The sequence below is a fragment of the Somniosus microcephalus genome, chromosome 6, assembly GCF_052327205.1.
Source record: "Somniosus microcephalus isolate GS21.2 chromosome 6, FLI_Smic_1.0, whole genome shotgun sequence".
Lineage (NCBI taxonomy): Eukaryota > Metazoa > Chordata > Chondrichthyes > Squaliformes > Somniosidae > Somniosus > Somniosus microcephalus.
Genome location: NC_140992.1, coordinates 11,373,054 through 11,394,113, shown reverse-complemented (window position 1 = coordinate 11,394,113; position 21,060 = coordinate 11,373,054). Strand labels below are relative to the sequence as shown.

The window sequence follows — 21,060 nt, the reverse complement described above, 5'->3', positions numbered from 1 at the left end:
GATTTGTTCCATTCTCATCCATGATATGGAGAGATTCCCACCCAAAATACTAAAAGAAAGCACCTTTCACGACCTCAGGACGCCCCAAGCACTTTACAGCCAACCCAAGATACCGGGGAGAACTCCCCTGCTCTTCTTCGAAATAGTGGCTGTGGGATTTTTTTTTACATCCACCCGAGAGAGCAGACGGGGGCCTCGGGTTGAACGGGTCAGCCAAAAGGCGGCACCTCCGACAGTGCGGCACTCCCTCAGTGCTGGCACTGGGAGTGTCGGCCTGGATTTTGCGCTCCAGTCTCTAGAGTGGGGCTTGAACTCACAACATTCTGACTCAGAGGCGAGACTGCGACCCACTGAGGCACGGTTGACATAGAATCATCGAAGAAACGTTCCTTGGTTAATGCTACCCCTTGCCTCCCTTTCCCAAACAGGCCTTTATCGCGGGTGTACTTGTACTGCTGGCTGAGAGGGACCACGCCTCACGATCTCTGGTAATTATCAACGGACGTTTAACGTGATTTTTCTCCCCTTCACTCCGCACTATCGGGAATGGTTCCAACACAACAATTCCAGAGCGCAGAGATCTCGGAGGGTTGTAGGGCTGGAGGAGGGTACAGAGATGGGGAGGGGCGAGGCCACGGCTGCACAGACGAGGGGATGTCGGAGCCGGCACAGGCACGATGGGCCGAATGGCCTCCTTCTGTGCTGTAAGATTTTATGAGACTGAAGCACTGTCAGTAAATACAGCGAGCCCTTGTGAAAACCTGGGTTGAGTGAGAAACTCGTACCCGGGCCCGGGCGGAGACACTGCAGTTGTCCTCAGTACCTGAGATGAAAAAATTCAACCGAGGCTCCCAATCTTGATGGATGTCCAGTGACCAAAGATGAGAGGGTTACTGGGAACTCGTCGTAAGGCTGTGAGTTCCTTTTCAGAGGCCTTTGTTGTTTGCTCATTCCCGCAAAGGACCAGTCAGTCTCATCTGAAGTTGAGATGCAGGTTAACACAAGTTATTTGGATAGAATAGAGGGAGCTTTACTTTGTATCTAACCCGTGCTGTACCTGCCCTGGGAGTGTTTGATGGGACGGTGTAGAGGGAGCATTACTCTGCATCTAACAAGTGCTGTACCTGCCCTGGGAGTGTTTGATGGGACAGTGTAGAGGGAGCTTTACTCTGTATCTAACCCGTGCTGTACCTGCCCTGGGAGTGTTTGATGGGACAGTGTAGAGGGAGCATTACTCTGCATCTAACCCGTGCTGTACCTGCCCTGGGAGTGTTTGATGGGACAGTGTAGAGGGAGCATTACTCTGCATCTAACAAGTGCTGTACCTGCCCTGGGAGTGTTTGATGGGACAGTGTAGAGGGAGCTTTACTCTGTATCTAACCCGTGCTGTACCTGCCCTGGGAGTGTTTGATGGGACAGTGTAGAGGGAGCTTTACTCTGTATCTAACCCGTGCTGTGTCTGTCCTGGGAGTGTTTGATGGGACAGTGTAGAGGGAGCTTTACTCTGTATCTAACCCATGCTGTACCTGCCCTGGGAGTGTTTGATGGGGACAGTGTAGAGGGAGTTTTACTCTGTATCTAACCCGTGCTGTACCTGCCCTGGGAGTGTTTGATGGGACAGTGTAGAGGGAGCTTTACTCTGTATCTAACCCGTGCTATACCTGCCCTGGGAGTGTTTGATCGGACAGTGTAGCTGGGGAAGGGGGAGGGGGGAGTGGGGTTGGGAAAGTGCTGAGCGAGTTTAGGGGAGAGGGGTTTGTGGGGTTCGGGGAGGGGTGTGGGAGTGAGAGGGGTTTGAGGGAAGGGGGGAGGTTATGCGGCTGGTATGGGGTATGGGGAGGGTGGGGGGCTAAGGGAGTTTAGAGGTGGGAGAGTGGAGGGAGGTGGAGGGGGGAGCGTGGGGGGAGGGGGAGGGAGGTGGAGGTGGAGTGCTGAGAGGGGGGAGGTGGAGTGCTGAGAGGGGGGAGGTGGAGGGGGAGTGCTGAGAGGGGGGAGGTGGAGGGGGGGAAGGGGGAGTGCTGAGAGGGGGGAGGTGGAGGGGGAAGGGGGAGTGCTGAGAGGGGGGAGGTGGAAGGGGGAAGGGGGAGTGCTGAGAGGGGGGAGGTGGAGGGGGGAAGGGGGAGTGCTGAGAGGGGGGAGGTGGAGGGGGGAAGGGGGAGTGCTGAGAGGGGGGAGGTGGAGGGGGGGAGGGGGGAGTGCTGAGAGGGGGAAGGTGGAGGGGTGTGCGTGGAGGGGGGAACGTGTGGGGAGAGGGAGGGGGCAGGTTACGCGGTAGATCGGTCGGGTGGCCCATTTAACGGCTCTGCTCCCATTTCCGTTCACAGCGAGAATTCGGTTTCACCTTCGCCATCGTGAACCTCATCGCTTCACCCGTGCAATTCGCCATCGCGCTGGCTGCCATCCTGATTGGTCCGTTCTGCTACTATTCCTTGGCGGGTGTTTCTGGCAGGGGTTACCTGGGCTACGCCATCCAGTTTCCTTATCGTTACCCCCTCCCCCCGGTCTGCAGGGACCCCCTGTTTTACGAGTATTACCACCTGGTGCTCCAGATCATCAGTCTACTCATCAGCCTCGTCATGTTCTCCCTCTCTCTGACCCTCTGCGTCAAGCTCACACTGAGGTTCAACGCAACTGGAACTCTGAGCGTACGTATCGTGCATTTTACTCAGTCTCCTCCCTCTCCCCTCCCTCCCCTTTGAAGTTAGGAAACGTTTCTTCACACAAAGGGTGGTAGAAGTGTGGAACTCTCTCCACAAATAGCAGCAGATGATGGGGCTCAAATAATAATTTTAAATCTGTGATTGATAGATTGTTGTTAGGCAAGGGTATTAAGGGTTGTGGAACCAAGGCGGGTGGGTGGAGTTATGATACAGATCAGCCACGATCTGATTGACTAGCGGGACAGGCTCGAGGGGCTGAATGGCCTCCTCCTGTTCCTAGGTTCTGAGGCCTTTAACATCAAGGAGTCTGGAAGTGGAGAGAGAGGCGGAGAGTTAAACGAGAGTCTTGTTTTTTTTGGAACGAGGCAGTCACCTCAGACAGTGGCTCCGCAGTGAATTCAAAAGGATCACAAGACAGAGAAAGTTGTTGAACTGAAGAGCCAGACAGGAATCCGAGAAGTGAAATAAGGTGAATCCAAATAGATCAGAACATGTCAGCACATTAGCTTCAGACAGATGTGCCGTTCAGTGTGTCCGGAGCAAATAACAGAGCAACGGTATTAAATAACAGCCCTTCAGTGAACATAAGAACATAAGACGTAGGAGCAGGAGTCGGCCATTCGGCCCCTCGAGCCTGCTCCGCCATTCAATAAGATCATGGCTGATCGGATCTTGGCCTCAACTCCACTTCCCTGCCCGCTCCCCATAACCCTCGACTCCCTTATCATTCAAAAATCTGTCTATTTCCACCTTGAATATATTCACTGACTCCGCCTCCACAGCTCTCTGGGGAAGAGAATTCCAAAGATTCACGGCCCTCTGAGAGAAGAAATTCCTCCTCATCTCCGATTTAAAAGGGTGCCCCCTTATTCTGAAATTATGCCCCCTAGTTCTAGATTCCCCCACGAGGGGAAACATCCTCTCTGCATCTACCCTGTCGAGCCCCTTCAGAATCTTATATGTTTCAATAAGATCCCCTCTCATTCTTCTAAACTCCAATGAGTATAGGCCCAGCCTGCTCAACCTTTCCTCATAAGACAACCCCTTCATCTCCGGAATTAACCTCGTGAACCTTCTCTGAACTGCCTCCAGTGAGTGTCAGAGGGTGCGTTTCAAACCTGTATTCAATGCTAGAGTTTAGGAGAATGAGAGGTGATCTCACTGAAACGTACAAAATTCTTACAGGGCGTGCCAGGGTAGATGCAGCGACGATGTTTCCCCCCTGGCTGGGGAGTCTAGAACCAGGGGTCACAGTCTCAGAATAAGGGGTCGGCCATTTAGGACTGAGATGAGGAGAAATTTCTTCACTCAGAGGGCGGTGAATCTTTGGAATTCTCTACCCCAGAGGGCTGTGGAGGCTCAGTCGTTGAGTACATTCAAGACAGAGATCGATAGGTTTTTGAATATTAAGGAAATCAAGGGATATGGGGATTGGGCAGGAAGGTGGAGTTGAGGTAGAAGATCGGCCGTGATCTTATTGAATGGCGGAGCAGGCTCGAAGGGCCGAATGGCCGACTCCTGCTCCTAATTCTTATGTTCACATGTTCTTATGCTTCATCTCCTATATTAAACAAGCCCCTCCCGATCAAAGCCAATGGTACGGCGCGGCACTAAACCTCACAAACAAAGAGGGGCTTCGTGCTGATCTGGGCCAGAAGTGTGACTGGGACTGTGAGGCTCCCGCAGTCGATTGTCCCCACGATACTCACTGGCAGCAAGCAGGCTGGGGGGGGAAAGGCAGCAGGACGCTGAAGGGCGAGTGTTTGAAGCTGTCGATCCCCCTCCCCCCCACCACTGTCGATCCCCCTCCCCCACCACTGTCGATCCCCCTCCCCCCCCCACCGCTGTCGATCCCCCTCCCCCCACCGCTGTCGATCCCCCTCCCCCCCACCGCTGTCGATCCCCCTCCCCCCACCACTGTCGATCCCCCTCCCCCCACCGCTGTCGATCCCCCTCCCCCACCGCTGTCGATCCCCTTCCCCCCACCGCTGTCGATCCCCCTCCCCCCCACCGCTGTCGATCCCCCACCGCTGTCGATCCCCCTCGCCCCCCACCGCCGTCGCCCCCCTCCCAACCGCTGTCGACCCCCCTTCCCCCCCGCCAACTAGGTGTAAATGTCTTCAGCCATCGAGAACAATTGTAGCTCGCGAACTACGACCCCAGCCGGAATCAGCGAACTACTGCCCACCGAAAGAAAGAAAGATTTGCATTTACACAGCATCGTTCACAACACCCCAAAGCGCTTTACAGCCAATTAAGCACTTTTTTTGAAGTGTAGTCACTGTTGTAATGTGGGAAACGCGGCAGCCAATTTGCGCACAGCAAGCTCCCACAAACAGCATATGAATAGAGTCAGGGAGTTATACAGCACAGAAAGAGGCCCTTCGGCCCATCGTGTCCGCGCCGGCCATCAAGCCCTGTCTAATCTAATCCCATTTCCCAGCACTTTGTCCGATGCCTTGTATGCTATGGCGTTTCAAGTGCTCATCTAAATGCTTCTTGAATGTTGTGAGGGTTCCTGCCTCTACCACCCTTTCAAGCAGTGAGTTCCAGATTCCAACCACCCTCTGGGTGAAAAGGTTTTTCCTCAAATCCCCTCTAAACCTCCTGCCCCTTACCTTGAAACTATGCCCCCTGGTTATTGACCCCTCTACTAAGGGGAAAAGTTCCTTTCTATCTACCCTATCTATGCCCCTAATAATTTTGAACACCTCAATCAGGTCCCCCCCTCAGCCTTCTCTGCTCTAACGAAAACAACCCCAGCCTGTCCAGTCTCTCTTCATAGCTGAAGCGCTCCAGCCCAGGTAACATCCTGGTGAATCTCCTCTGCACCCTCTCCAATGCAATCACATCCTTCCTATAGTGTGACGACCAGAACTGCACACAGTATTCCAGCTGTGGCCTAACTAGCGTTTTGTACAGCTCCATCACAACCTCCCTGCTCTTATATTCTATGCCTCGGCTAATGACCAGATAATCTGTTTTGGTGATATTATTGGGGGATAAATCTCAGCCAGGACACTGGGGAGAACTCCCCTGCTCTTCTTCGAAATAGTGCCGTGGGATCTTTTACATCCAACTGAGGTTTAACGTCTCATCCGAAAGACAGCACCTCCGACAGTGCAGCACTCCCTCAGCACTGCACTGGGAGTGTCAGGTCTCTGGAGTGGGACTCGAACCCACGACTTTCTGACGCAGAGGCGAGAGAGCGACCGACTGAGGCACGGCTGACACGGTGATTTATCTCCGGCTCACATGCAAACCTTCCAGTCGGGGTCACTGGGCCAGCAGTCAGCAGTGGCAGCCATTGCTGAATTTCCCCACACTTGCCCAGTACCAACAAGAGCAGTCATAACACGCCGACTGTGGCTGGTTAATTCCCCCACAACTCAGGGAACTGAAGCGGGAATCTTTGGGATCAGTGTAACATAGAAACATAGAAGATAGGAGCAGGAGTAGGCCATTCGGCCCCTCGAGCCTGCTCCGCCATTCAATGAGATCATGGCTGATCATCCAAATTCAGTACCCTGTCCCTCCTTTCTCCCCATACCCCTTGATCCCTTTAGCCTTAAGAAATATATCTAACTCCTTCTTGAATATATTTAATGAATTGGCCTCTACTGCCTTCTGTGGTAGAGAATTCCACAGGTTCACCACTCTCTGGGTGAAGAAATTCCTCCTCATCTCAGTCCTAAATGGCTTACCCCTTATCCTTAGACTGTGACCCCTGGTTCTGGACTCTCCCACCATCAGGAACATCCTTCCTGCATCTAGCCTGTCTAGTCCTGTCAGAATTTTATAAGTTTCAATGAGATCCCCTCTCATTCTTCTAAACTCCAGCGAGTACAAGCCCAATCGACCCAGTCTCTCCTCATATGTCATTCCTGCCATCTCAGGTATCAGCCTGGTGAATCTTCGCTGCACTCCTTCCATGGCAAGAATCTCCTTCCTCAGATAAGGCGACCAAAACTGCACACAATACTCAAGGTGCGGCCTCACCAAGGCCCTGTACAACTGTAGCAAGACATCCTTGTTCCTGTACTCAGTTAGCTCAGTTACTCAGTATATTAAACCCATTGGAGGAGGGATATCCATTCAATTCTTTCTCTCCTTCTCTACAGGGTGAGCGCTGGAGGTGGTAAGGGCTCCTCGCCCCTTCTGGGTCCCGTGCTACTGGATTCTCACCTGACAACGAGCTGCTGAAGGAATGCGATAGAAAGCAGGAGCTTTTCAACCGTGAGGGCGGGGAGTGGTTTTACTGCCTTATACCTTGCTCTCTCTCTCTGTGCCTGTATCCGTGGGAAGTGGGGTTGTGATCTGATCCATAGCTGCTGTTGTATGCCCGCACTGCCGTACTGTCTGCTTGTCCGTCTGGTGTGTCCTCCTGCTACCCTGGGCCCTGTCTGAAATCACTCACCCACTTACCGACGAGGCTGCAGCTTAACTTTCTGACACAACCCTTCTGTCCAGCAGGGCACAACAACAACAACCTGCATTTATATCGCACCCTTAACATAGTAAAACGTCACAAGCTGCTTCACAGGAGCGATTATCAAACACACATTTGACACCGAGCCACATGAGGAGATATTCGGACCAACGTTCCTTTTAAGCTGTGTGGCCGAGCAGTGGCCTGACGGTCCCTCGCAGCCAGTGAGCCGGCTTTTAAATAGAAATACCTCGCCTGTGACGAGTGTCTCACCTCCTGACTCCCCAAAGCCTTTCCACCATCTACAAGGCACAAGTCAGGAGTGTGATGGAATACTCTCCAGTTGCCTGGATGAGTGCAGCTCCAACAACACACAAGAAGCTCGACACCATCCAGGACAAAGCAGCCCGCTTGATTGGCACCCCATCCACCACCTTAAACATTCACTCCCTCCACCACCGGCGCACCGTGGCTGCAGTGTGGACCATCCAGAAGATGCACTGCAGCAACTCGCCAAGGCTTCTTCGGCAGCACCTCCCAAACCCACGACCTCTTCCACCTAGAAGGACAAGGGCAGCAGGCGCATGTGAACATCACCACCTCCAAGTTCCCCTCCAAGTCACACACCATCCTGACTTGAAAATATATCGGCCGTTCCTTCATCGTCGCTGGGTCAAAATCCTGGAACTCCCTCCCTAACAGCACTGTGGGAGCACCTTCACCACACGGACTGCAGTGGTTCAAGAAGGCGGCTCACCACCACCTTCTCAAGGGCAATTAGGGATGGGCAATAAAGGTTGGCCTTGCCAGCAACGCCCATATCCCATTAATGAATTTTAAATAAAAAATTTGAATGGCCCATGCAGCCTGTTAAAGGGGCCGTGCGGACCAAAAAAAGAGAGGAAACATTGATTAGGGCAGGTGACCAAAAGTTTGGTCAAAGAGGTAGGTTTTAAGGAGCGTCTTAAAAGAGGAAAGAGAGGTGCACAGGAACAGGAGGAGGCCATGCAGCCCCTCGAGCCTGCTCCGACATTCAATGAGATCATGGCTGATCTGCGACCTAACTCCGTATACCCACCTTTGGTCCGTATCCCTTAATACCTTTAGTTAACAAAAAGCTATCAATCTCAGGTTTAAAATTAACAATTGAATTAGCATCAACTGCCATTTGCGGAAGACAGTTCCAAACTTCTACCACCCTTTGTGTGGAGAAGTGTTTCCTAATTTCACTCCTGAAAGGTCTGGCTCTAATTTTTAGACTCTGCCCCCTAGTCCTAGACTCCCCAACCAGCGGAAATAGTTTCTCTCTCTCTCTACCCTATCTGTTCCCCCTAATAACCTGAAAACTTCGATCAGATCACCCCTTAACCTTCTATATTCTCGGGAATACAACCCTAATTTGTGTAATCTCTCCTCGTAACTTAACCCTTGAAGTCCGGGTATCATTCTGGTAAACCCACGCTGCACTCCCTCCAAGGCCAATATATCAATATGTGGTGCCCAGGTAAAGAGGCGGAGAGGTTTAGGGAGGGAATTCCAGAGCTCAGGACACAGGCAGCTGAAGGCACGGCCGCCAATGGCGGAGTGATGGAAATCGGGGATGTGCAAGAGGCCAGAATTGGAGGAGCGCCGAGATCTCGGAGGGGGCGGGGGCATGGTAGGGCTGGAGGAGGTTACAGAGATAGGGAGGGGGGGGGCCGAAGCCATGGAGGGATTTGAAAACAAGGGTGAGAATTTTAAAATCGAGGCGTTGCCGGACCGAGAGCCACTATCAGTCAGCGAGCAGAGAAAGGGGTGCTCAGGTGAACAGGACTCGGTGCGTGTTAGGGCACGGGGCAGTTTACGGAGTGTGAAAGGTGTTGCTTTAGTGATTTGGGATGTGGCGAAAGTTATTTCTTCCTATTGGCTTGCAGAGCCGTCTGGGGCCCAGTGGGGGAAAAACCAGCAAGAGAAACATGGGCAGTTAAAATCGGAGGGATGGTGCGCTGGAAGATGGAGGCTCCAGCCTCCAGCCAGTGGTGCTGCTGTTGAGTGCAATGTCTCCTTGTGGGTAAGGCCGCCACCCGCAGCCCATTTCTGGTAATGCAGCTGTTGCAGGGGTGGGGGAAATTTCACCCAAAAAACACTTGGGGTACATTTGCAACTTGCCGACTGGGCATAAAATCGGTTTCAGGAAAACCGGGTGGTTTCCATAATGGGCGCCCGGTCCCCAAGTTGAAAACCAACCCCGCCCCGTTGCATCTACACAGCAGCTTAGCACAGGCACCGGCCGTCCCAAGAAGCTTCACAGCCAGTGAGTTACTTTTGAGGCCCATTCACTGTTTGGCAAATTGATTTTTTTTTCTATTATTCCCTTCTCGGGATGCTGGCGTCGCTGGCAAGACTGGCATTTATCACCCATCCTTAGGCTTGTACTCGCTGGAGTTTAGAACAATGAGAGGGGATCTCATTGAAACTTATAAAATTCTAACAGGACTAGACAGACTAGATGTAGGAAGGATGTTCCCGATGGCGGGGGAGTCCAGAACCAGGAGTCACAGTCTAAGGATAAGGGGTAAGCCATTTAGGACTGAGATGAGGAGGAATTTCTTCACCCAGAGAGTGGTGAACCTGTGGAATTCTCTACCACAGAAGGCAGTAGAGGACAATTCATTAAATATATTTAAGAAGGAGTTGGATATATTTCTTAAGGCTAAAGGGATCAAGGGATATGGGGAGAAAGCAGGGACAGGGTACTGAATTTGGATGATCAACCATGATCTCATTGAATGGCGGAGCAGGCTCAAGGGGCCTAGAGGTACACAGGAACAGGAGGAGGCCATTCAGCCCCTCGAGCCTGTTCCGCCATTCAATGAGATCATGGCTGATCTGTGATCTAACTCCATATACCCGCCTTTGGCCCATATCCCTTCATACCATTGGTTAACTAAAAGCCATTAATCTCCGATTTAAAATTAACAATTGACCCCCTAGCATCAACTGCCATTTATGGAAGAGAGTTCCAAACTTCTACCACCCTTTGTGTGGTGTATGTAACCGTTCCACCTTTAAGAGAACTATTTTAAGAGATGCACTACTTTATCTTGGCTGCTGTATACTGTAATACCGGTGGTGACCACACCGGTATATAAGTGCTGTGTAATGATTTATTGAGCAGTTCAGCCTGACCTTCGACTAGTAAAGACCTGTTGAATTTATTCTTGTGGTCTGTGTGCAGTGATTCGTATTAACAATAACTAGAACACACAGACTTAACAGTATCCCATCCTCGTCGCCACTGTTAAGTCTGTGTGTTCTAGTTATTGTTAATACGAATCACTGCACACAGACCACAAGAATAAATTCAACAGGTCTTTACTAGTTGAAGGTCAGGCTGAACTGCTCAATAAATCATTACACAGCACTTATATACCTGTGTGGTCACCACCGGTATTACAGTATACAGCAGCCAAGATAAAGTAGTGCATCTCTTAAAATAGTTCTCTTAAAGGTGGAATGGTTACATACACCACACTTTGTGTGTAGAATTGTTTCCTAATTTCACTCCTGAAAGGTCTGGCTCTAATTTTTAGACTGTGCCCCCTAGTCCTAGAATCCCCAACCAGCGGAAATAGTTTCTCTCTCTCTACCCTATCTGTTCCCCTTAATATTCTGAAAACTTCAATCCGATCACCCCTTAACCTTCTAAATTCCAACGAATACAATCCTAGTTTGTGCAATCTCTCCTCGTAATTTAACCCTTGGAGTCCAGGTATCATTCTGGTAAACCTACGCTGCACTCCCTCCAAGGCCAATATATCCTTCCTATGTTTCTATCCCTAGTTGTCCCGGGAGATCACATGGGTTCAGGTGGGATGGAGAGTGATAGTAGATTTGAGGTTAGGATCAGATCAGCCATGATCTTATTGAATGGTGGAGCAGGCTCGAGGGGCTGATTGGCCTACTCCTGCTCCTATTTCTTATGTTCTTATGTTGAGATGGTGGTGGTGGGCCGCCTTCTTGAACCCGCTTGGTCGCGGGTTTGATTCAACTGAGTAGTTTGCTCGGTGGCTTCAGAGCCAACCACGTTGCCGTGGGTCTGGAGTCACACACGGGCCCAGACCGAGTAAGGACAGCAGGTTCCCTTCCCTCACGGGACACAGTGCTGCTCGGGAGGGGAGTTCCAGGATTTTGACAGAGTTCCTCACAAACACGACATCAGGTAAACCACCGGTTCAATGTATTTTTTGGTTGAGGGGGAGGGGGGGAATGTGGCAAATTTCACCGGCAGATCTTTTACGTCCACCTGAACGAGCAGGTGGGGGCCTCAACTGAGGGTCTCTACATAGAATGACACAGAATTACACAGCACAGAAACAGGCCATTCGGCCCAACTGGTCCGTGCCGGTGTTTCTGCTCCACACGAGCCTCCTCCCACCCCTCTTCATCTCACCCTATCAGCATATCCTTCTATTCCTTTCTCCCTCATGTTTATCCAGCCTCCCCTTAAATGCATCGATACTATTCGCCTCCACCACTCCCTGTGGTAGCGAGTTCCACATTCTCACCACTCTCTGGGTAAAGAAGTTTCTCCTGAATTCCCTATTGGATTTATTAATGATTACCTTATATTTATGGCCCCGAGTTTTGGACACCCCCACCCTATCAAACCCTTTCATAATAAAGACCTCTATCAGGTCACCCCTCAGCCTTCTCTATTCTACAGAAGAAAGCCCCAGCCTGTTCAGTCTTTCCTGATAGTTATAACCTCTCAGTTCTGGTATCATACTTGTGAATCTTTATTTTTACACCCTCTCCAGTGCTGCCTCTATATATCTTTGCGGAATCTGCAGACCTGTAGTTCCCAACAATGCTGCCCTTGGTGTGGGGCTTGAGCCCATGGCTGGGTCACAGAGCGTTTGAGAGCGTTACCACCTGCCCCGGGCTAACCCTCAATTAGGGTTGCCAACTCGGGCTGGCTGTATTCCTGGAGGTTGCATCCCATGAGCTCCCACCCAGTAAAATGGACCTTTCCCCCCCCCGCCCCCCACCCCCACCCCCTCCCCCATCTTCAATATTTTTCTAACTAATAAATGAAAATGCTCAAAGAAATTGCAGAAAATTTTAATATTTCTCCCGGGTGTTGCTGGCAGCTGTCTGCTGGAGATTAATCTTCAATTCCTGGAGACTCCCAGGCAATCCCGGAGAGTTGGCAACCCCTACTCTCAATGCATCAATGTGTCCTTCTGTCAAATATCTTGTGATCAAAATGAACAACGGCTTCAACAACTACAGTGAATGTTAACTCTTCGAAATATAACAATAAATAAAGCTTTGCAAAATGTAGCTTCCAAAACGATTACAGGTTTGTTTAGTCAAGACAATTAAGAAACTGTCGATCTCGATCGCTGGAGGTCATAGGGTCAGGAGGAGGCCGTTCAGCCCCTCGATCCTGTTCAATCAGATCGTGTCTGATCCGTACCTCAACCCCATCTACCCGCCTTGGCTCCATATCCCTCGAGACCCTTACCCAACAAAAATCTACCGATCTCGGGCTTGAAAATTCCAATTGATCCCCAGAATCCACGGCTTTTTGGGGGTGAGAATTGCAGATTTCCACTACCCTTTGTGTGAAGAAGTGCTTCCTGACATCACCCTCTGAACGGCCTGGCTCCAATTTTAAGATTATGCCCCCTTTGTTCTGGATGCCCCCCACCCCCCACACCAGAGGAAATCTTCTTCTTCTTCTTCATCAGTAAGCTCCCCGCTGGAGCGGAGCTAATTTACAGAACAAACGGAAAACTGTTCAACCTCCGTCGCCTCCAGTCCAGATCCAAGGTTGTCCCATCCTCTGTCGTCGAATTACATTACGCAGACGACGCTTGCGTCTGCGCACACTCGGAGGTCGAACTCCAAACCATCGTTAACACCTTCACCGAAGCGTACGAGAGCATGGGCCTTACACTAAACATCCGTAAGACAAAGGTCCTCTACCAACCTGCCCCCGCCACACAGTACTGCCCCCCGATTATCAAAATCCACGACAAGGCCTTGGACAACGTGGACCACTTTCCATACCTCGGGAGCTTACTGTCAACAAGGGCAGACGTCGATGACGAAGTCCAACACCGCCTTCAGTGTGCCAGTGCAGCCTTCAGTCACCTGAGGAAGAGAGTGTTTGAAGACCAGGACCTCAAACCCGGCACTAAGCTCATGGTCTACAGAGCAGCAGTGATATCCGCCCTGTTGTATGTCTCAGAGACATGGACCATGTACAGCAGGCACCTCAAAGCACTGGAGAGGTACCACCAACGCAAGATCCTGCAAATCCATTGGCAGAATAGACGCACCAACGTCAGTGTTCTCGCTCAGGCCAACATCCCCAGCGTCGAAGCTTTGACCACGCTCGATCAGCTCCGATGGACGGGTCACATTGTCTGCATGCCCGATACGAGACTCCCAAAAGAAGCGTTCTACTCGGAGCTCTGACACGGCAAAAGAACCCCAGGTTGTAATGATATCAGCAAATAGTGATGTTATTTGCCTGTTCGATTATGATGCCTACCAGCATGATTGCATGTATTGATTGCTTGTGCCTGACCAGCAGAGGTCATGTGACCGAGACAAGCAAGGCAGTCTAGTTTAGTTTCGGTTTCGTTCTAGATGCATCACTAGCATAATGGTGTCTCCTGAATGCTGTATAAAAGAGTTGAACAGACTTTAGGTTAAAACTCATTCTCTTTCATAAATGTCTCGTCATTGAACCCACAAAGAAATCAATACACAGGTGGGCAGAGGAAACGCTTCAAGGACACCCTCAAAGCCTCCTTGAAAAAGTGCAACATCCCCACTGACACCTGGGAATCCCTGGCCCAAGACCGCACAAAGTGGAGGAGAAGCATCCGGGAAGGCGCCGAACACCTCGAGTCTCTTCGCCGGGAGCAAGCGGAAGCCAAGCACAAACAGTGGAAGGCGCGCACGTCAACCCAAGCACCCCACCCACCCGCCCCTTCAACCACCGTCTGCCCCACCTGTGACAGAGACTGCAGGTCCCGCATTGGACTCATCAGTCACCTGAGAACTCATTTTTAATGTGGAAGCAAGTCATCCTCGGTTCCGAGGGACTGCCTAAGAAGAAGAAGAAGACCTTATCAAATCTCTTTATCTTTTTAAACATCTTGATTTCGCTCTCGCCTCAACATTCTAAACGCGAGGGAACACCAGCCTAGTCTGTGCATCCTGTCCTTGTAGTTGAACCCGCTGGAACTCTGCAAAGTAGGCCGGGGACCAGGAATACTCCAGGCCCCAGCTTGCACCGGGAGTTCCCTTTGGGCCTTGTAAGGAGTAGATTCCCCGCCTGGCCCTTTTAGGGTCAGTGACATGGTGGGGTGACAGGCGGTGACCCCGGCCTCGGAGGAGTTCAGTGGCTCTGCTACTGGCTGCATCCTGTGGGGGAGGGGATAGGAGATAGGAAAAGTCCAGCACCTGATCGCTGACCAGTCACTTGATTGGACAATGGGCCCGTGGATTTAACAGGTGAGGACAGAATCCGACTCAGCTGTGATGCCGCAGACAGTCGAATAGCTGACTAGAAGGAAAGGGCTTGCATTTATATAGCGCCTTTCATGACCTCAGCATGACCCAAAACACTTCACAGCCAATGAAATACTTTTGGAAGTGTAGTCACTGTCATAATGTAGGAAATGCGGCAGCCAATTTGCGCACAGCAAGCCCCCACAAACAGCAATGTGATAATGATCGGATAATCTGTTTTTAGTGATGTTGGTTGAGGGATAAATATTGGACAGGGCACCAGGGAGAACTGCCCCCCTGCTCTTCTTCAAAATAATACCACGGCCACTACAACAACAATAATTTGTATTTATATAGCACCTTTAACGTAGTAAAACGTCCCAAGGTGCTTCACAGGAGGATTATAAGACAAAAAATTTGACACCGAGCCACATAAAGAGAAATTAGGGCAGGTGACCAAAAGCTTGGTCAAAGAGGTAGGTTTTAAGGAGCATCTTAAAGGAAGAAAGGTAGAGAGGTTTAGGGAGGGAATTCCAGAGCTTAGGGCCCAGGCAACAGAAGGCACGGCCACCAATGGTTGAGCGACTATAATCAGGGATGCTCAAGAGGGCAGAATTAGAGGAGCGCAGATATCTCGGGGGGTGTTGTGGGGCTGGAGGAGATTTTTTTTTTATTCGTTCCTGGGATGTGGGCATTGCTGGCAAGGCCGGCATTTATTGCCCATCCCTAATTGCCCCTTGAGAAGGTGGTGGTGAGCTGCCTTCTTGAACTGCTGCAGTCCATGTGGTGAAGGTGCTCTCACGGTGCTGTTAGGGAGGGAGTTCCAGGATTTTGACCCAGCGACGATGAAGGATCGGCCGATATACTTCCAATTCAGGATGGTTTTTAACTTGGAGGGGAACTTGGAGGTGGTGGTGTTCCCATGCGCCTGCTGCCCTTGTCCTTCTAGGGAGTAGAGGTTGCGGGTTTGGGAGGTGCTGCCGAAGAAGCCTTGGCAAGTTGCTGCAGTGCATCTTGTAGATGGTACACACTGCAGCCACGGTGCGCCGGTGGTGGAGGGAGTGAATGTTTGAGGTGATGGATGAGGTGCCAATCAAGCGGGCTGCTTTGTCCTGGATGGTGTCGAGCTTCTTGAGTGTTGTTGGAGCTGCACTCATCCAGGCAAGTGGAGAGTGTTGTATCCGTGTGTTAATGGAGACACAGAATGCAGGAGTTGGTTTAACAGGTGTTTACTGAACAAAGTCTGCAGGTGAACTAAAAGATACAAGACACTATACAGGCTTATATACCCGAGTGGTCACTACCGGTATTACAGTACACAGGGGCTCTTAAAGGTACATACACTACAGAGAGTATTCCATCACACTCCTGACTTGTGCCTTGTAGATGGTGGAAAGGCTTTGGGGAGTCAGGAGGTGAGACACTCGCCACAGAATACCCAGCCTCTAACCTGCTCTTGTGGCCACAGTATTTATGTGGCTGGTCCAGTTAAGTTTTTGGTCAATGATGACCCCCAGGAAGTTGATGGTGGGGGATTCGGCGATGGTAATGCCATTGAATGTCAAGGGGAGGTGGTTAGACTCGCTTGTTGGAGATAGTCATTGCCCGGCACTTGTGTGGCGCGAATGTTACCTGCCACTTATCAGCCCAAGTCTGAACGTCGTCCAGGTCTTGTTACATTCGGGCATGGACTGCTTCATTATCTGAGGAGTTGCGGATGGAACTGAACTCTGTGCAATCTTCAGCGAGCATCCCCACTTCTGACCTTATGATGAAGGGAAGGTCATTGATGAAGCAGCTGAAGATAGTTTGGCCTAGGACGCTGCCCTGAGGAACTCCTGCAGCAATGTCCTGGGGTGAGATGATTGACCTCCAACAGCCACAACCATCTTCCTTTGTGCTAGGTATGACTCCAGCCAGTGGAGAGTTTCCCCCCCGATTCCCATTGACTTCAATTTTACTCGTGCTCCTTGATGCCGCACTCGGTCAAATGCTGCCTTGATATCAAAGGCAGTCACTTTCACCTCACCACTGGAATTCAGCTCTTTTGTCCATGTTTGGACCAAGGCTGTAATGACGTCTGGAGCTGAGTGGTCCTGGATTACAGAGATAGGGAGGGGCGAGGGCATGGAGGGACTTGAAAACAAGGATGAGAATTTCTAAATCGAGGCGTTACTTAACCGGGAACCAATGTAGGTCAGTGAGCACAGGGGTGATGGGTTAACAGGACTTGGTGCGAGTTAGGACACGGGCAGCCAAGCTTTGGATGACCTCAAATTTACCTCGGGTAGAACGTGGGAGGCCAGCCAGGAGTGCATTGGAATAGTCAAGTCTAGAGGTAACAAAGGCATGGATGAGGGTTTCAGCAGCGGAAGAGCTGAGGCAGGGGCGGAGACGGAGGATGTTACGGAGGTGGAAATAGGCGGTCTTACTTATGCCGTGGATATGTGGTTGGAAGCTCATTTCAGGGTCAAATATGACACCAAGGTTGCGAAGTGTGGTTTAGCCTCAGGCAGATGTTAGGGAGAGGGATGGAGTCAGTGGCTGGGGAACAATAGCTTCGGTCTTTCCAATATTTAATTGGAAAAAATTTCTGCTCATCCAGAACTGGATGTCGGACAAGCAGTCTGACAATTTGGAGACCATGGAGGGGTCGAGAGAGGTGGCGGTGAGGTAGAGCTGGGTGTCATCAGTGTACATGTGGAAACTGACGCTGTGTTTTCGGATGATGTCGCCAAGGGGCAGCCTGTAGATGAGAAATAGGAGGGGGCCAAGGATAGATCCTTGGGGACACCAGAGGTAGCGGTGCGGGAGCAGGAAGAGAAGCCGTTGCAGGTGATTCTCTGTCTACGATTAGATAAGAATGGAACCAGGCGAGTGCAGTCCCACCCAGCTGGACGACGGTGGAGAGGCGTTGGAGAAGGATGGAGTGGTCAACCGTGTCAAAGGCTGCAGACAAGTCAAGAAGGACGAGGAGGGATAGTTTACCTTTGTCAGAGTCACAAAGGATGTCATTTGTGACTTTGATGCGAGTTGTTTCGGTACTGTGACAAGGGCGGAATCCTGATTGGAGGGATTCAAACATGGAATTGTGTGAAAGATGGGCACGAGTTTTAGGAGGCGACAACACGTTCAAGGACTGTTGGAAGAAAAGCAGGGGGCAGTTCTCCCCGGTGTCCTGGGCTAATATTTATCCCTCAACTCACACCACTAAAACAGATGATCGGGTCATTTATCTCATTGCTGTTTGTGGGAGCTTGCTATTCGCTACAGAAATCCGAGTTCTTTCTTGATTTAGTTACAAAAGTATTGGCGATGCGGACAAACCGGCTGACAGGGCGGGAGGTCATGTAATGAAACCTCCAGATGTACATCCAACCAGAGTTGGCGCCCCCCCCCCCCTCTTCCAGCTAAAGCTTCTCCTCCAACAACTCCGGGATCCCGGCTCATCAACGTTCCAACTATTGCATCTTGACCGAACAGTAGTGAATAGAGGAGACGGAATGTACCTTTTACTATTTACTGAGTAAATGGGTGGACATTACAGCACATTGTCTTTCACTTTCAGTTTCGGGTTCTGCCATGCAGACAAAGTAAAACCGAGCCCCCCAGCACCCCCTTCAGGTAACACCCGGGAACTGGGACAAACTTAATTGAAGCAAAACTCAAAACACAACACTCCTTTCCCCCAGATAAAACCCCTTAGTCCTCCAGGCGTCTGGGACGGAATCTAACCCGACTTGAGCGCCGCTGGACAGGCATAGTCGGGGTGCCACTGTTAGCCGCAGGAAAACCTTCCTCCGTGGCTGATGACTCCGTGACACCTTCTGTCGATGTGGCTTCCGTCGTTGTTGCAGGAAGCAGGCCGTCACTGCCTGGCAGAGGTGGCGGAGACAATGGCCTAGCCTGTGACGTCTCTGTTACTCTCACCGCAGTACGACCCCGTAGCTGGTCTACGTGGCGTCTGTGTAGCTGGCCATCAGGTGTACGGACGTTGTATGACAGGGGACCCGTGGCCTGCTCCACCACGGCAGGCATCCATTTGTCTCCTCCTGCATAGCAACGGGCAAACACAGTCTCTGACGGCTCGAACTGCCTGGCGGTGCCCTGGTGCTTCTTAGCCAGCTCTTCTTGCTTTGTGTGCATCTCATCCCTGTAGTCCGGGTGTAGCCGGTCCAGTGCAGTCGCCAGCCGGCGACCCATCAGCATCTCGGCAGGACTCTTCCCCGTTGCTGAGTTTGGTGTGGTATGCTGTGATAACAGGAACCTGGCCAATCTGGTTTGCCAGTCCCCCACCGATATCCTCACCAGTGCCTCTTTTGTGGTTTGCACCATCCTCTCTGCCTGCCCGTTAGAGGAGGGGTGATAGGGCGCTGTGGTCACGTGGCGGATCCAATTTCTGCCTGCAAAAGCCTTGAACTCCGCTGACGTGAAGGCTGCTCCATTGTCTGAAACCAGCACGTCGGGGACCCCATGTGTGGCAAACAGCAAACGCAACGCGTTGATCACTGCACTGGATGTCATGGAGCTCATGATAGCCACCTCCAGCCATTTCGAATGAGAATCCACCACTATCAAAAAGACCTTCCCCTGAAATGGCCCTGCAAAGTCAATGTGGAGTCTTGACCATTTACGAGTGGTCCACTCCCAGGGGTGAAGGGGAGCCTTGGATGGGCTGTGGCGAATCAGCTGACATGTCTCACAGCTCTTTACCACCTCCTCCACGTCTCGGTCCAACCCCGGCCACCAGACGTAGCTTCTCGCCAACGCCTTCATGTGCACAATCCCAGGGTGTGAGTCATGCAGCATTTTCAGCACCTCCTCTCTTGCGGCGGCAGGAACCACCACACGGCTTCCCCAGAGCACGCAGTTCTTGTGTGCAGACATTTCATGGCGCCTCTGAACGAAGGGCTTGAAATGCTCCTCCTGGACCTCGGAGGGCCAGCCATGCAGCAGCCAGCGTAGCACCCGTGATAAGGCTGGATCTTTCTGTGTGAGGCTGCCAATCCGCTGGGCATGGAGTGGGGCCTCCGGAACCTCCTCCAGTAGCAGCACCTCCAGGGGTGGTGGCGTCTCAGCCATCGGCCGGTTCAAAGGCAAGCGACTCAGAGCATCAGCATTAGCCAGCATCTTCCCAGGCCTGTAGCAAAGTTCATAACTGTAGGCCCCCAACATCAGACTCCACCGAAGCATACGCGGTGATATGATCTGGGGCATGGGCTTGGAGTGATGCAGGAGCCCCAAGAGTGGCTTGTGGTCTGTGTAGATGACGAACTGTCTCCCTAACAGGTACTGGCTGAACTTCTTTACCCCAAATATGATGGCTAGGGCCTCCTTGTCAATCTGGGTGTAATTATGTTCTGTTGTTGAGAGTGTTCTTGAGGCAAAACTGATAGGCGCTTCCCGGCCATCTGGCTCTATGTGACCCAACAGAGCTCCCAGCCCGTATGGTGAGGCATCACACACCAACAGCAATGGCTTGTTTTCATCATAGTGTGCCAGTGTTGAGATACCGCGGCAAACGTGGGAGTCGAGACCAGAGCTATTGAAAACACAACTGCTTTATTCCAACCACATGACAAAACAGGAACTAGAAAAGCCCGCGCATCCACTTAAATACTTCCCAGACAGGAAGTGCTCCCGGCAGCCTGTCCCTGCGGGAAACAAGTTGCTGGAGGAAAGGGCCCCCGGCTGGGGGCTTCTGCTTAGACTGTGCCGCCGTGAGCGGATTATGTCCAGTGGTGGCGTGTCACCACAGAGCTCCCCCCAGAATCCGCTTAGGAGGAGTGGACGAGTCGTGACGGTGGTCTAATGGTTCTGCCGCAGCGGCTCTGAGTGGTCGCCGGTCTGGTTGGTTGGGTCGGGCGGTTCGCCGCCGGCTGTGCTGGCTTGCCGGGGGGACGGCCTCTAGTTGGAGGCTGGGCCACGGGGACCTGTTCCCCTGGTTCTGTGTGTGCTGGTTTGAGCCGGTCGATGGAGACTGTCTCGACCCTGTCGCCGAGTCGCAGCTTGAAGACCTTGTCCCCGGTTTGTAGCACCTCGTACGGACCGTCGTACGGGGGTCGCAGGGGCCCGCGGTGCACGTCGTGTCGCACGAAGACGAAGCGCGCCTGCTGTAAATTTGGCGGGACGTGAGGTGCGAGTTCGCCGTGTCGGTTGACCGGAAGTGGGGCGAACTGCTGAGCGGAAGAGAAAGAGTCGAGCCGCTGCTGTTCGGCCGACCAAGGCTTGGTAGGCTCCGGAAGGAATTCGCCTGGGACGCGCAGCGGTTGTCCGTAGACTAACTCCGCTGCCGAGGACTGGAGGTCTTCCTTGACCTCGGTGCGTAGGCCGAGTAGCACCCACGGTAGGCGGTCAGTCCAGGTACTGTCCTGCAGGCCGGCGCAGAGTGAGGCCTTGAGTGACCTGTGGAAGCGTTCACAAAGTCCGTTGGCCTGCGGGTGGTACGCCGTGGTGCGG

General features: G+C 51.9%; 1 protein-coding gene across 1 annotated transcript in view; it reads left to right on the top strand.

The window, feature by feature from the left end:
• Positions 1 to 21,060, top strand: part of LOC147115451 (transmembrane protein 212-like) — a 44,632-nt gene that overhangs the window by 1,886 nt on the left and 21,686 nt on the right. Inside the window, exons 2-3 of the mRNA XM_085989587.1 lie at positions 429 to 488; positions 2,325 to 2,645. Coding sequence (XP_085845713.1) covers positions 429 to 488; positions 2,325 to 2,645 — 381 coding nt within the window. The remainder of the gene's footprint in view (positions 1 to 428; positions 489 to 2,324; positions 2,646 to 21,060) is intronic.